The 17379-nt window shown below is 35.3% G+C and overlaps 2 protein-coding genes across 2 annotated transcripts in view; one reads left to right on the plus strand and one right to left on the minus strand.

Moving 5' to 3' along the window:
- The first annotated feature begins 7117 nt into the window (after positions 1-7117).
- LOC128209747 (uncharacterized) lies at positions 7118-10672 on the plus strand. Its single transcript, XM_052913930.1, has 4 exons — positions 7118-8423; positions 8551-8706; positions 9896-10152; positions 10349-10672. The coding sequence occupies exons 1-4, from the start codon at positions 7244-7246 to the stop codon at positions 10433-10435; spliced, it is 1680 nt and encodes a 559-aa protein (XP_052769890.1). The 5' UTR covers positions 7118-7243; the 3' UTR covers positions 10436-10672.
- Positions 10673-16143: 5471 nt separating this feature from the next.
- LOC128208700 (ferroxidase HEPHL1-like) overlaps positions 16144-17379 on the minus strand; it is a 35695-nt gene continuing 34459 nt past the window's right edge. The window contains exons 14-15 of the mRNA XM_052912248.1: positions 16468-16609; positions 16144-16205 (exon numbers count right to left, since the gene is read on the minus strand). Of these exons, the coding sequence (XP_052768208.1) occupies positions 16144-16205; positions 16468-16609 (204 nt within the window). The remainder of the gene's footprint in view (positions 16206-16467; positions 16610-17379) is intronic.

Consider the following 17379-nt stretch of genomic DNA (forward strand, 5'->3'; position numbering starts at 1 on the left):
ATTTCATACATATAATGTAATTTAAAGTAATATTATATTCGAATAGAACAGTCAGGATATAATTGCCCTCTTAAAAAGTTCTGAAATGTGATTAATTTAAAGATGCACTCTTACTCCCAAATACGATTTACCACAATTAATAATATTGTTTTACTGGTAATATTCCAAAAAAAAAGATGAATAAATGTTGAAAACAATGGTTCTTATGAAGAAATCGAGTTGGATTAAAAAGAAATGAACACAAATCACGGTATATCTACCTTATGAGACTATAGCAGACCACAGTAAATATTTTATCATTCACCAATCATTTAATATTTTTGCGCTTTCTGCTATTCAATACACGGCTACTATCTCGTTTTCAGTAAAAAAAATAATATTTTTTTGGTTATACATGTGTATGTATTTAATTTGAATAATAGTGTCATTTCAACTGGCACGAGCGCAAGAACAGTTATCAAAAAAAGTGATTCATTTTTCAAGTTTATTAGCAAACTCAAAGATGTCGTATCTATAAGAATACACACTGTATCTATAAAAATACACACAACAAAAGAATAAAAAGGAATCCAACCACAACATGACATTATATTACCCATAAATGACTTATATGCTTATTAATTTGACGTAAGGCACACAGCTGAATAATGGATTAATTTATTGCAATTTTTCCAGGTGTTGATTTACAGCGTCGCAAAAAGAGTTGTTTGGTTTTTCTTTGTATGCCGTACAAGATGGTTTTTGACCTGTAGTTTTACTGTTTACGCATCTTCATAATAATATAGGCCCCGCATTGAACAATCGAGTTCCCTTTATTTCACCTCCAACCAGTGTCTGACCTTTTCATTGGAAGCAAGAGTGCTGCATAGAAATGGGGTGTACCAAGTTACTGCTTCCTGTTCAAGGTCACTTTGGGATATACTTTGTATAATAAACAAGTGACATACATTGCCATCAACTGAATTATCAATATTCATGTAATCCATAAAACTGCTGAATTGAGCTATTTCTGTTAACTGTAGTTCGTCTAGAATATCTAGACAGGCCCGGGGTTTTGTGCTTATATTCTGATATGATGCATCTTCAAGACCGGAGCATTGTAGCAAGTATACAAACACTGCAGTTTTGTGTTGATAAGATGTGAAATTATGTGCACAGTTTTGGAAGTTCCCAAATAGGCAACTTTCTCACAAAAAGGTTAACACCAGATATTGTAAAATGTGGACAGTACTTCTGTTTCAACCATCTTTTTAGTGATTCCAAAAGATGACACACACATCTTATAATGTTGTCTTCTCTTCATTTTTGTGGAGAATAGTTTTCGATTGTAAACATCATCACTGTTTTAATGTGAAAAGTGGTAAATATGTCCCCAACTACAGGCTTGAATATAGTTTTTCTTATTATTTTGACCAGAGTATATGTTTTCACTTGAACAGGGCTAAAATCAAACATTAGAAATCGTTCCATCAATGAAGTTGAAAATCTCCACTGCCATTTTAAAACAGGGTTGTTAGCTTTGAAAGAACCATGAATGCTGTAGATCTACACGTTGATTGTTTAGTTGGTCTCTCAGTGTATCCCTGTGGCACAAGAAAGACTCCAACCTCCCTGGCCCTGGCAAGTGTGTCAGGTCGGGGCCAGTGTCCAGGGCGTGGTCTGTGGAACATGAACTTGCATTCCTCAGGCAATTGACCGCAATGGTATACAATTATATGGTCAAGTATTAGCCAATAGTATTCTCCCTTTCACATCCAGCACAACATTAGGTTTTTCTGCTTGTACTGCTGGTAGTGGACAGTTATCTCTAAGTCTCTGTAAATAGCAGTGTTGAGGAGGAGTGAGCTCATTCTTCAACACCAGACGATTTGGCATCCCATGCTGCCAGTCACTCCATCCAAGAGCCACATTTCTTTTGTTATAAAAATACAAGTAGTCAGTATCAGATTCCATTTCAGTTGTTGTTGTCGCCTCAGTCTGACAGTCAAATATGAAACCGGTAGTATTTTTCTTTCTTAACAAGCTACCAATATTTATCACTTTTTCCATTCTCATGTGTTTTCTCCTCCTCCTGGTAATCATCTAGCTGTTGATCCCGATATCTCCCATCACCCGGGACAAGCGTATTGAAAACAGTCGCCCACTCTCCCTTTCACTATCCATGGCTCGGTGTTTTAAACGTTGTGTTTATTTGTTCAAAAGACAGGTACATCAATTCAAAATGTGTATTATTGTATTTGGATTTCATTTCAGTCAATTTTCTAATAAAATGTTTTTACTTCAGAAAGTTCTACCTTCCTTGTAAATTACAATATTTAACCCATTTAGCTTTATGGGTTGTTAAATATACTGAATAGGATCTATACATTGAGATCATATTTCTGATCTGGCATTCAATTTTACTTAACGGTTTAGAATCTTAATCTCTTTGCACATGTTTATATATGTATATATGTTTTAGTTTTGGTAAAAAAGAAGCATTTAATAGCTGTATTCTTCATGTTATCGTTGATTAGCACGCTCATTCTAATCAAAGCAATCGGCATTTGCTATTTCATTGCTCCATTTCTCATATACACGTTGTAACATCAGAAGTCTATATATACAACTCATAAAACACGATTTCCTCGAGGTAAATTGGATTAAATTTGATAAAACTGTATTAAAAGGCCGAGAAAAATAATCTGTAATTTATCAGTCACCTATTTTGAAAACTTCTTTCACGGTCTAATAATAATCATTGAATATACTTTAAAAGCATGTTTTGGTTGAACTAACCTCATTCAAAGTGGAAACACTATATCATACTGGAACAAAAACTTAAATAGGATGTAAATAAACCAATTCAGTGGTACCTGAGTAGCTTAAATCATTTTAGTTGGACTTTCCACTATTTAAGCGTTTAAAAATTAGTTAGTACCTCTTGGGGTTTATTTACATATTAAAAAAGGTTCAATGTTATATGCTATATAGTTATCAAAACCCTTACTCGAGTCCTTTACTACAAAGCTATTATTTAAGAGTACGTTATGCACCTATAGAAGTTTTGCCCCACCAGGTGAAGGTCGGGGCATGATGTGTTTAGCTGGAACTCATAGTATATTTAGACGACCTGGTGATTGACCAAAAGACTCCCCTTCCCACTGCACCAACCAATGTGCCATAAAACACTGACTTGTGCATGATGCTATTCTCATTTTAGATATTTTTACTTATCTCTATCACTCGGCAGACATTAGCGCTGGTAACTAGTTCAATGGCGATATTTATACATCCAATCAACAGTAAATAATACTTTAAACACGTTACATCTTTTCCCGCAAGTAACAAATCAAACTTAAATGCATTTATTTGTAAGGACATACCAAATCACTTTTTTGGTTAGTTTAATTCCAACATCTGAAAATCTTTGAAAGATAAAAACGTCTAAACCATGAACCCTTTTTGATGTAAAAGAAAAAGTACAGATAATTTTCACGTCGATCTCAATATCAATTATATTAATGCAGAAAATAATATTCAATTTAGTTTCAACACCATTCCGTCCTAAGTTAATGGACTCCCGATATGGCAATTCCAGTTATGGAAAATAGGTTAAAATCCTTGCATTGCAATGTGTACGCTAAACATTATTCTCTAACTATATAAAATTCGTGATTGGGCCAAACCAAAATACGCATTGTCTGCGGTATACAAAGTTAAATGGTATTTGGATTTTATGAGTCTTTAAATTGAAGAACAAAAACCAAAACTCCTCGCTTTAGTTCACGTGGTCTAAGTCGGATAGACACCTCGTGGACGTATCTATGAAATATATACCCTCGTCATAGATACGTCCACTCGTTGTCTTTCCTATACTGATGCGTGTGTTGGGGTCATACTTTACATTATATCATATTTCTTATCTGCCATTCAAATTTGTTTGACAGTTTAAATTTTCAGTATGTTGTAAAATGCATACTTATTGTTTATCTATATCTGATTTTAACTTTTCTTTCTAAGGGTATATGACCCACAATTATTTTACTTTGTAATTTTGGACGCCTGGTCAACCCATATTACTTTGGTAGTATTTTAAAGGGTTTCATTTGCAAAAAACGAAAATGTAAACGTTTTAAACTAACAAGTTTTTTACCTTGTTTAAATACTTATTACATAATTTTCTAGCATCGAGATTCACCAACACAAAACACCACTTTAATAACAATTTATCTTAAATCAGTTTGCTGATATAAATGAAACCTATTACTTGAAATATTTCTTCTTTCTTATTTAAATACAATTCTCAACTCATGTTACTCTTTTGTAAACTCGATATTGTTTTTATTACCTTTTGATTTTACACTGCTGGTATTTTTTAAAGATTGATTATTGCAAATAGGATTATGATCACGTGCATATGCAAGACCGCATTGTGTTACATCTGTCCGGGATATATATTTCCAATTTTCCAAGCAATGGCTGTCTAAGGTACTTTTTAATGGCACATCACGCTGCACCCTCACCTCGGGCTCTCCTAGGAAGCAATATCTGTCAGGGGTAGCTTTATATGGCACATCACGCTGCACCCTCACCGCGGGCTCTCCTAGTAATATTTATGCAAAAAGACGCAATGTCTGTCTGGGGTACCTATAGTTGGTACATCACGCTGCATCCTCATCTCGGGCTCTCCTAGGAAGCAATGTCTGTCCGGTGTACCTTTAAATGGCATATCACGCTGCAACCTCACCTCGGGCTCTGCTAGGCCGCAATGTATGTCCGGGGTATGTTTAAATGGCACATCACGCTGCACCCTCACCTTGGTCTCTCCTAGGACGCAATGTATGTCAGGTACCTTTAAATAGCACATCAGGCTGCATTCTTACCTCGGGCTCTCCGAGGACGGAATGTCAGTCCGGGATGCCTCTGAATGACACATCACGCTGCACACTGTGTTGTTTGTTGAGTTTTGTGTTGTTGTTCCATGTTTCTGATTGTTTGTTTAGTGTTCTATGTCTTTGTCGTTTATCTTTTGCCATTATACGCGGTTTTTAAACTTTTGACTACTGAGCTTGTTTCTGTAACTTTTTCATAAAAATATTTAAGCAATAACAGGCAGGAGATGGCGTTCATCAAAGAGTTTCAATAAATGGTTCCTCCACATTTTCTAATCATTGTCATTAGAAGTATCGGAATATTTCCCACTATGTATCCATTTAAACTGAGTTCCTCGAGGTTTTCAAAATAATGGCTCCTGATTGTCATTATAACTAATGGGAACTTATTCACTATGTATCCCTTTAGTCTTAATACCTCAAGGAGTTCCAATTAATGATTCCTCGGTTATTTCTAGTGATTGTCATTTTAAGAAATGTAATATTTGTCACCATGTAATTCTATAGCCTTAGTTCCTCGAGGACTTCACAATTTCTAATGGTTGTCATTAGAAGTAATGGATGACTTTTCAGAATTGTAATAAGTACATGATTAACCGCCATTTCTGGTCAACCGGAAGTGGAGGTATTGTCCTACAAAAGAAAATCCAGCAGACTTTTTGACACGTGGTTTATCGGCTGTACAGTTAAGTAACAACACACTGTGGTCGAAAGGCCCACATTGGATCGCCGAAACAGACAAGTGGCCGACATGGGATTACCAGTCAACTTCCGTGTGTGTTACAGGAACAGACCACAGTGAAAAAGCCTGAGCCACAGTCATCGTCGGAATCTTCGACAAACACCATTGCTGGAATCCATGATATCATTGATGTCACCAGATACAGCACTCTTTTGGGAAGCGTCACTGCGTATGTATTAGGGTTTGTACAAACTGCAGACAGCCAAAAGACTAGAACACATGACAGCGAGTAAGATTAAAGAGACAGAAGAATTATGGCTCAGAAGTTGTCAACAAACTACGTATGGCGATGAGTTCAAATGGAAATCTTCTTCCATTGGTTGAGACTGTTTCTAGATGCCACCGGCTTCGTTAGTCGTGATGGGCGTATTTACAATGCAGTTGACCCTTGGTGGATTTTACGACTATTACGATTTTTTACACCGACGAAATGGACGACGAAGGTGAAACCTTTGACGTTTTGACAACCGATTTACGAGATTAAGACGAAAAGACATGCTTCCTTACAATATACAGTGCTTTATTTATAGGTGCAATGTCACTTTAAGGATGAATGTCAAAATCAGCAAAGTCAAGTCTAAAAAAGCAGGCAACATGAATGAATAAGGTATATATACGGCTTCACTGTGAACTAAAGGTAAGTTTTATGAATGTTTTTTTACCAAAAATGGTAATAGTTAATTAATTAAATACTTATTAATTAGGTGATTTCATATTGGCCTAGTTATACAAATAACTGGGCCAATATGAAATCACCTAATTAATAACATTATAATATTGTGTTTCATCATTTCAGGGATGGGAAATTAACAAGTTACATGGAAATACGTAGAAACGAAAATCACGCTTTGGGTTTACAATTTTAAAATGTAAAATCGAAAAAAGGGGGAAAATAAGTATCTACAAATTATGGTTTACTTCTACTTTAGAGAAATAGCTGGTACCTATAAGTTATGGTAATAACACATAAGGCAAAATCGACATGACTACGAAGGGTGAGGCAAGCGAGCCCGCTCGTCATTAAAATTTACCTTATATGTTCTAAACGTCTTAGATTGTAACCTATTTAAGCAGCAGGCAAACCGATATGTGACGTCATGTCTGTTGAGTTGTAAAACTACAAAATATTAACAATTAAACGTGGAACTTTTGAAGGCTGATATAAGTATACAAATTACCTATATGTGCGTGCCTGCATGGTGAAAATTTTAGGAGGTATATAATTTTAAGTCTAAACATGTATTCACTACAAAACATATTGAGGCATGCCTTTTCGTAAAACCGTTTTTACCAGGTTCAAGTACATACATTGATAGTCTCACTGATAAGTATGAATGATTTAGTGATAATAGTATTTATCTTCTGTTTAAAATAACACTTAAAAAAGGAGAGGTAGGATTTGTTATCATAGTCTATGGATTAAAGTTGCTAGTCTAACTAGTTCATATCTTTATAAGTGCAGGACCAAGTTTACAAATCAAAATATGCTCTCCATAACTTATATTACGGCTAGTTATCATTTTTAAACCGTTTGGTTTATTGGTTTACCTTATCCAAACCAGAGTTTGCAGAAGAACAAATCATAATTATTGTTGAAATAAAGGGCACGTATACATCTGGATAAATAATGGAACATTTACATAAACTGATATTGTGTTTAGCTATTTCTTCACTTTACTGCATTGTACAGACAATGACAGAAGAACCATGTCCGGAACACAGTGACTGTCAATCGTGCACCAGTGTTAATGTTTACGAACCCTCTCGGAATGTAAAATGCAAGTGGTGTCCACTTGACCGACGGTGTCATTCTTTCGACTCTAACGGTCCTTGTACGAACTACATGAATATTGAACAAAATACTTTGTGCCCCAAAGCAAGGCACGAGAAATACGACCCAGAAGAGGGCTACAGGCTCGCGCTTTTATCAGCCGTTGCTTATGCAGAACCAGAATACGTGCAGAAATGCCTGTATCACAGTCTCCCCAGTTATGATTTCGAATTAGTCGAGGCGATAGGAAGGAAATGTAATCTAAGATTCAACGACTATAAAGAATGCTTTGCATACACTGCAATATCTCATAAACGAAGCACAATTATTTTATCATATCGCGGCACAGCTAGCACACCGAAATATAAGCAGTTGTTGGATGAAGCGTTGGAAACTTTCGAAGAAGAGAAAGACTTCAGGAACATTGGTAAGGTCCATGCTTATTTTCATTACGCTTTTAACAAACTCTACGACCCTTGCCTAAGAGAAAGCATTCGGAAGTTAACGAGACAATATATGAGCTATGATGTTATAGTCACTGGGCATTCATTGGGAGGGGCGATGGCTTCGCTTGCTGCCGTAGCCTTAGTGAAAGACGGTGTTGTTCCAGGGAACAGATTGAGCCTTTATACATTCGGAATGCCGAGAACGGGTGATAAAGACTTTGCATATGGACATGACCTCACTGTGAACAGAAGCTGGAGAATTGTTCACTACAAGGACCTTGTTGCTCGGATACCACGTAGTTCTGACGATGCATACCACCATGGGATGGAAATATATTACCCTCGCGAGGGTATGAATTACACGTCGAACTACGTGGAATGTCGAGGAGATGAAGACATGGAATGTAGCAAAGGTCAAAGAATCGATTTGATTGATGGCATTAAATACCACACGTCATATTTTGGTATAAATCTCGGAGAGCACTGCAAAAACGAACTGCGATATCGACGCTCGTCCGAAGAACCTAGATTTCCTGATAATCATTGCGAGGTTATTTCACTCAAGGATGCCGAAAAACTTGCAAATACAGGTACAGTTCAAGCGATTTTTTTCAAATATCGTATACAATTAGTTTATCATTAAATTTGCCTTGACATTTAAAATGTTGTTACTTTGTTAAATGAACGTTTCTGTTTAATTATATAAAAAAAATGCAGAAATAAAGGCAGTAACGGAGAGCCAGTGTGATTTTGAGAATGACTTTTGTGACTGGTCTCGTGCATCGGGTAGCACTTTCAACTTTCAAAGGCACAAGGGACAGACTGATGCTGCAGGAAAAACGGGACCTCGAACGGATTGTAAAGGCTCAAACGGTAAAAAGTTACCATAGTAAACCTTATTCAAGCATTATTGAATGATTAAAAATTGAATGATTTTGAAATACATAATAACGTTATTAAAGTGAACTCTGTCTGTTCAACGGTATTCTATATGGAATTAATCTCACTTGAAATGTAGAAGTAGTAGTTTTTGTTGTTGTTGTTGTTGTTGTTGTTGTTGTTGTCGTAATAGAAGTAATACAGAAATACAGTAGTAGTAGTTATTCTTGTTGTTTATAGAAATAGAAGTAGTATCAGATTCAGAAGTAGTAAAATAAGAAGTAGTAGTAATAGTTGATGGTGTTGTTGTTTTTGTTGTTTTTATTGTTGTTGTCATCGTTGTTGTAGTGATAGCAGTAAAACAGTAGTAGAAGCAGTAGCAACAGCAGTAATAAGTAGGGTTTGTTCTGTTGTCATAATTGTAGTAGAATAACTGGAAGCCAGTACAGTTTCAATCAAGGTTTATAATCATCAATCAGTTGTTATTACTATATCTAGTTAGATATTTATTCCGAGGGAGGAAAACATTCTGCATAAAATTATGTCCCCCGGGGTCTTCATCTTTATTTAGGGGGTCATATCTCTATATAGGAAACTAATTAATAACCCTTTATTCCATCGGGCGGGATGAGGATGGGTTTAATAGTTTTCAATACACATGTTATTTTGATCGATGTTATTCAAATGGCTTTGTCATCAATAATTTGGGGTTTGTTTAGATGAACAATATTAGAATGAACACAACAAAATATGATCACAATTATCACATGCTGCTCCGACGGGAAGTAAGTAAAGCTATTAAAATGTAATTGTGAAACTTATGATAAATATGTCGGACATAAACCTTTGTCATTATTAAGGAGAAAAATCAGTCGCGGCATTTTATATGTAAAATATTTTCAAAGATTTATTTTAAATATACTGTTGAATCCATGTTATAAGCTCTAGTTTTTTTTTCAATATAAGATTGTCCACCGGTACGACTTTAAGTACACAGTATTAAAATGGTATGTACAGCCTAGGAACTATCATTTGTGATACTTTGCTCGTAACATAAATATGACGATTGCATTTTGTCCTCTATATTGCCCTATCTGGTACAAAGTCGAGACCCGGCAATGAACCATCGGCTTTCATATCTTTAATTTAACAGCTCTTTTATAAAATTAGGTGAACATTTCAGGCTATTTCATCTTCGCCGATGCAACTGGAAACTTACGAGAACTTGCAAAACTTCGTTCGCCAAATTTTCCGATTGGACCGTATTGTTTAACGTTTTACTACCACATGTATGGAGAAGATATGGGCGCGCTAAAAGTGTTTGTATATTCAAACAAGACACGCAAAAAGTTACTGGAAAGGTCAAAGAGTCAAGGAGACCGTTGGATCAAGCAAAGAGCGAATGCAAAATTCAAAAAGGCAGAAATTGACACCATACATGTAAGAAGTGTTGTTACTGATGATGTGGATGACGTTGTTTTGTTTTTGTTTTGTTGTTGTTTGTTAAAGAGTTGTTGATGCTTACTTTTTTATTTAATATTATTGTTCTGCAACAAAGTAAGTTATTCAAACAATTAACGTAAAAAGGATTTCCTTCATGCAAACTTGTAGTAAGAAATGAAATTTTGTATTGCAGTTTGAGTTTGAAGCCCGAATTGGCAAGAATTACGCGAGTGATATTGCTTTGGACGACATCAGCATCACGCCAGGACTTTGCCACTAGTGGAAAAATTTAATAGACCAAAGACAATGTTGCCAATCGTTTATGAATAGGTTGCTTGACTTAAGGACATATAATTGTACCAGCTTTTGGAATTAATCGACATCGTTGCCATGGTTTTAAATGTTGAATAATTTGAAGAGAGTAAAACATTTTGGCGGCATATGCACATTTTGCTATACCTAGAGTTTATTCGTGTGTTGCATATGTATGTTTCATTAATCGTATTTTATATACTTGATTCCGTTTTATTGAAGACAAGAAACCTTACTTGGTCTTCTGTATATGTATTTTTCTATTAAACAGATAAAGACGGGGGTTTATTTTACTTAGTTTTCAGATATAAAATAAATTGTTTCTAAGAAAACGAGCGGTATATTACATCATTGTTTCTTAGTATTGGAACTAGAATGAACTTGAACGTTTCAGTAAAACCACACGAAGATAAAATATTTGTGAAGAAATTATGTTTTTCATAACTGTATTAATCCTTTAAACATTTATAAAATGTCTAAAAGTCTGTGAATTGAATTCAAACCCCAGGTTAGGTTTCACATATGCCTCCTTAATCATAAATTTCATCTATATACATGATATTTTTGACACAGCCATGGACATTTTTTTATTATCAATTAGTGACCAGACAGTGACCTTCGTAAGGTTTCATTTTACATCGTATAGATGAGTCGTCATATAAAGAACCGGGAATCAATGTCTTATGACCATTGGTCATTTTGACTAAGGCATACTGACCAGCGGTCGTGATTCTATGGATTAAAAATACTTCCTTACACAGTCCCATGTAATTTTCTGACCCGTTCAAGTCACCGGTACCACGGTAAAATATTTTAAATCCTAATGTTTGAACAATTAAGGTTAAAGCATGATACAATACTATATAAAGGATCCGTGCAAGACGTTAAAGCATTGAATTAGTTAAGTAAGCAATTTTAGACCGAGAAGTCAAAGTAGAGAAAGTCTATAATAATTGAATTAATGTGATATTTCTTTTCAATATGGCTGCCAAATTGGTCAAAGGCTATGTTCGGGTTATCGGAGATTTATAATGAATTCATATAATTTACTATTTCAGAATATTTCTTTTTACATTTGGCTGAAATTTATACTGTATAACCAATGTCGACATTCGATACTGAACTACCTGGTAGATAAATATAACCTGATACTCGTAATCGAAGATTTTCTATTCTTACACTTATATTCTTACAAGAAAAAAGAAAACGTATGTACTTCTGGAAATTGTTCATATTTTATATATTTGAATGGTTTGGCTATTGCTAAACTTCATCCCAACTCAAAGAATGCTGCAGAACAAACAAGAGGTGTCGTTTGCTATTATAAATATAAGAAAAGTTTATAAATCTGGATAAATAATGGAACATTTGCAGATATTGTTATTCGTTTTATCATTACTTAACGGCTGTGTTTCAACAATGACATCTGGATCATGTTCGGAACACACTTAATGTCAATCGCACCAGCGTGAATTCGTTCTTACCATCTCGGAATGTTAAATGTCAGTGGTGTCGACTTGACCGACAGTGCCATTCAATCAACTTTAATAGTCCTTGTGAAAACTACATGTATATTGAACAATTCACTTTATGCCCTAATGTAGAAGTACGGCGCGAGGAATACGACCCAGAGGTTCGCGCTTTTATCAGCCGTTGCCTATGCAGAGCCAGAATAGGTGCAAAAATGCCTGAACCACAGTCTCATCGGTGATGATTTCGAATTAGTCGAGGCAATAGGCAGAAAATGTGATTTGGGATTTAACGACTGTTAAGAATGTTTTGCATACACTGCAATATCTCATAAACGAAGCGCAATTATTTTGTCATATCGAGGTACAGCTGCTGGTGGCAAACAGTTGTATGACGAGGCAGCTTCAACATTCAATAGCAAGGAAAGTTTCAGGGACACCGGGAAGGTCCATGCGTATTTTCATTACGCTTTTAATAAACTGTACGATCCTTGCAAAAAAAAGAAAGCATTCGCAGGTTGGCGAGAAAATATAGTTCATTCGAAGTTATAGTCACTGGACATTCTTTGGGAGGAGCGATGGCTTCGCTTGCTGCTGTAGCCTAAGTAAAAGATGGCGTTGTTCCTCAGAATAGATTGGCCCTTTATACATATGGAATGCCGAGGGCGGGTAATAAAGACTTCGCTTATGGACATGGCATGGCGATTGACAAAAGCTGGAGAATTGTTCACTATATGGATATGGTTGTACGTATACCGCCGAGAATTACATATATACCACCATGGGATCGAAATATACTACTATAATGCTGAAATGAAAATAAATTCAGAATACAAGGTTTGCAGCGGCAATGAAGACAAAGAATGCAGCAAAGGTCAAGGAATCGATTTCATTAATGGCATTAAATACCACACGTCATATTTTGGAATAGATCTTGGAGACCACTGCAAAAACGAACTGCGATATCGACGCTCGTCCGAAGAACCTAGATTTCCTGATAATCATTGCAAGGTTATATCACTCAAGGATGCCGAAAAGCTTGCAAATACAGGTAAAGTTCTAGTTAATAATAAAATTATGATGCTTCATCAGTTAAGTTTCATTAAAAATGTTATTTCATTGTGAATGAATTAACAAGGGCAAATAATCCCTTGGTGTTGCAGAAATAAAGACAGTAACGGAGAGCCAGTGTGATTTTGAGAATGACTTTTGTGACTGGTCTCGTGCATCGGTTAGCACTTTCAACTTTGAACGGCACAAGGGACAGACTGATGCTGCAGGAAAAACAGGACCTCGAACGAATTGTAAAGGCTCTGACGGTAAACATAAAAATGAAATTTCATTAATATGTTATTATTGTTTTGCATTTTGAAGTCCATTATTAAATACAGTCGATTGAAGTTATATATTATTCATTATCATATTACAATACGTATATTTTGTTTTTCAAACATTTTTACATTTTGCATTATCACAATGACACACGATAACATTTCAGGTTATTTCATTTACGTCGATGCTACGGGAAATCCCGGGGAACTTGCTAAACTTCGTTCTCCAAACTTTCCTATGGGACATTACTGTTTTGAGTTCTGGTACCACATGTATGGAGAGAATATGGGTACTCTAAAATTTTGGGTGTTTGCAAGCGGCATGAAACGCAAACTGTTGAAGAAGTTCGCGAAGAACCAAGGCAAGAAATGGGTCCGACAACGAGTGAACGTTGACTTGAACAAGGGACAAAACGATACCATACATGTAAGTGTGTTCGTGCCAGTTAGGGGTACGTGAGTGTTAAAATATAATCTGTTGTCATAAAACAGCTGTTGTTTTAATTTTTTTTTTCAGTTTGAGTTTGAAGCCCGAATCGGAAATAATTTCGCCAGCGATATTGCTCTGGACGATATCAGCATCACGCCGGGACGTTGCCTCTAGTTCGAAAGACGAAGAAGACAAACGTTAGCGTTGTCACATCATTCATAAATGTGTTTTTTTCAAATGTTAGATATTTAGAAAGACGCTTATTCCAGATTTTGGAATATATTTTTTTGTGGTCACATTGAGAAATGGAATGGAGAGTATCGATTTCGTCGTCATTTCTTTGATGATTTAACACATGTTTTCCTGTTACTAGTTTTTGTATTTGTTGCTTCGTATGCTTTTGTATGTTATTTATTTCATGGTGTATGCTAGATTTTGATTGAGGTGTACTTAGGTTGATAGCTTTCTTTGTAGGATTGCATTCTACCTCAAAGGAGTCAGCACTGTTCCCCGCACTCGATGCATTTTTGACAGGTATCGGAGGTCTGTGTCTGGTCGTTGAATATTTCAAGTCTAGTTGATAACAAAGAGTGAAAGCAAGACGGTCATGTATTTATATATATCTGCTTGTTTATTATATGTCACTGTTTCGCTCTACTCCTCATCACAGCCTTGGTTTAAGCCCGTATTAAGTTGTTAGTTAGTTTTCAATGAACCCTGCCAGGTTTGTAATGTTTGTTGTAGTGCAGCGTTTTTTTTGTGTTTATGACATTGTTCAGAGTGCATGATAACAGAATTTGAGACTTCTAGGATTGTACCTGTAATTTAAAAAAAAAATCAAAATATACAAAAATAGGTGTGTTTATCAAGAATTGTTAGGTACCGCCTTGGAACGGTCAGTAGTTTTTTATATATAGTATATATGCACTGTGCTGTTTGTGGAGTTTTGTGCCGTTCTTCTATGTTTCTTGTTTGTGGTTTTATGTTCTATGTCTTCGGCGTTAACCCAGTGCCTTTAAACCGGGTTTATGTTTAACTTTTTGCTACTGAGCTTGTTTCTGTAGCTTTTTGCATAAATGTACATTCAACGAGAGTAACAATAACAGATTACAAATACATTGAAATACAGATTGTAATTGACGCTTTTGAATGGTCAGCAAAACATGGAATTCGCGGCATGCCCATACACTCATATTCAAGAGAGATCTTGTTCCATTGAATGTTTGAATGTTTCATGGCGGTTGTCCATCATGTTTTCAATAAGGTATTTTGATGCGTGTTGGTCTGTTGGTGGTGTATTTGTGTTTTTGGATCTTAATTTATGTCTCTATGGTATTATGTATTGAACTACAGTGTCCCTGTATATATCATTGGTTTATTGATATTTTAACTAGTTCCTCGGCATCATTAATAGCTTAAAGGCAGGGAAGCATATTTTTTATAAATTAACTTTAAGTGCCCAATGACTAGATACAAGCAACACCTGAAAACAAATGAATCCAGCCGGAGCAACAGTGTCAACTCCTGGATAGGTACTCTACAGTCATACAAAGAAAACTGCCTGGCATAGCTCGACTATTCAGTTCAAGATTTAAAACTTCTCATAACGATTGTAGCATTGTACAAACCAGGGTTACAAACCATTGTACATACGTACAACTACAAACAACTTATTTTGATTAATTTATAAAGGATTTTAATCGAATACAAGATCATAAATGTATAAATGTTACAAAGTATATTCAAATAAACAACCTATTTTGACAGCATGCGTTTTTTATTAATGGTTTAACATTATCATCAAATGATATTCAGACATACTACCCCTGAAATTCCTAAATGGTCATTTAGCTATATAACGAACAAGGTTCATTTGTATAACATATCTACGGATTGCGAACCCAATTTTGTCTAAGCTGGAAATGGTATAAGCTCAAACACGTGTCCGTAGAAAAAAAACAATAACAATACTTACTGTTTATAATCACAGTTTGAGGGGAATATAGGTAGAATAGTATTTGATACTTACTTGAAACGACTTTATATATATAAGATATGCCTGTATGAATGATTGTGCTTGCGGCCATTCTGGTAAATAAATGTTCTTTTTTGCTGTATGTAATGCCATAACTTCTTTTATTGATATACATGTAAATTATTATACTCAAACGTTCTTATGTATGCCGATGTATAGTCAGTATTTATTTCAGAGGTGTTCGTGGAAGGCACTGTCTCCAGTCTCTTTTCTCTTGTAATATTTCTTCAACCCATTATATGTAAATTGACTCTCCATCGTAATACCACTTGATAAAAGTTGATGGAATATATGTCAAATCATCCGCTAAATGGTCACACTGTGTTGATAATACCACTGTTACATATGTGTCTATTCAAATTTTCCAGTAATACAAGAATTGTTTCGAGTTAAAGTTAAAAACTTCCATCATTAATATATAAGCTGTTGTAAGACACGGTGGTAATAGCGGGGCTTCAGTGAATGTTTCTTTCCTGAAATAAAACAAAAAAGGCAAAACTATATAAGGCACCGTAGAAGATTATGTTTCACAGAATTTTATTCGCCCCGAATTCAATCCAGTTCTTTCTGATTTACCTGTGAACCTTTTGACATGCAAGTTAAAGAATACGAGTAATTTAGGTAAGATATATAGATTGTCTAGTTGACTTATTCTCACAATTATATTTGGTTTTAATGAAAAAAATATATTTTCATATGTAATATAATTCACCACCCTTTTTGCATTGGTCTTACCATAAAGTTTGAGCTTTCTAGGGTGGACTGTATAAACGGTTTCCATGCCAGCAGCCGAGTGTAGACTCACGTGACAATGGAAAAGCCACGTTCCCGGATTATATCCTGCCATCTCCACAGTTTCGTATGTGCCAGCAAAAACCTGCAAACCCAGTAAAATATCATTCGAATACGAGTAATAGAGTAGATTTTAATGGCTTTCACGAGGATGTTGTTTGTGATTAATAAGTAAAGGCTATGAAATTTACATGAACATATATGCGCGAGCTCTGCAGCGCTGTTATATTGCGCGACACCATAAACTATTTTTCTTTTTTAAATCTTAAACTTCACTTTTCACATGTTTGAGTTATTCCCAAACAAAAACAATGTTGGAGTTGTTGTTCTTATCCAAGAATTTAAGATTTGAGAGTTCTTGAAAATAGCCAACCCCAATTCAAAATCGAAATTTGGCGATTTTGTTAAAAATTGTTATGCTCTACTCGAAAAATGGTCTGTCTTAACATGTTTCAACTTCATCACCTACACAGATGGAAAACTAGGTAATGACCCAATATGCTATACACGATGCTTTAATTCAATGTCATGTGTTTTTAAAAAAACGCATGTGTTTTTAAAAAACACATGTAACACTGAGAAGTCACTTCCATTTTGGTGCTATTTGCTAAATATATGTACGCGTACGAGCGAGTGCTTTTAACCATTTATTTCAATAGCTCGAACGCTAAAAATAATACTTGTGAAAAACTACAAAAACAAGCTCAGTAGCAAAATGTTTAAACATAAACCCGGTTTAATGGCACTGGGTAAACGCCAAAGACATAGAACACAAACACAAAAAAAAATCACAAACAAACATCGAAGAACAGCACAAAACTCCACACACAGCACAGTTCATACATACTATATATA

This window comes from Mya arenaria, chromosome 11, assembly GCF_026914265.1.
Source record: "Mya arenaria isolate MELC-2E11 chromosome 11, ASM2691426v1".
Taxonomy (NCBI): Eukaryota; Metazoa; Mollusca; class Bivalvia; order Myida; family Myidae; genus Mya; species Mya arenaria.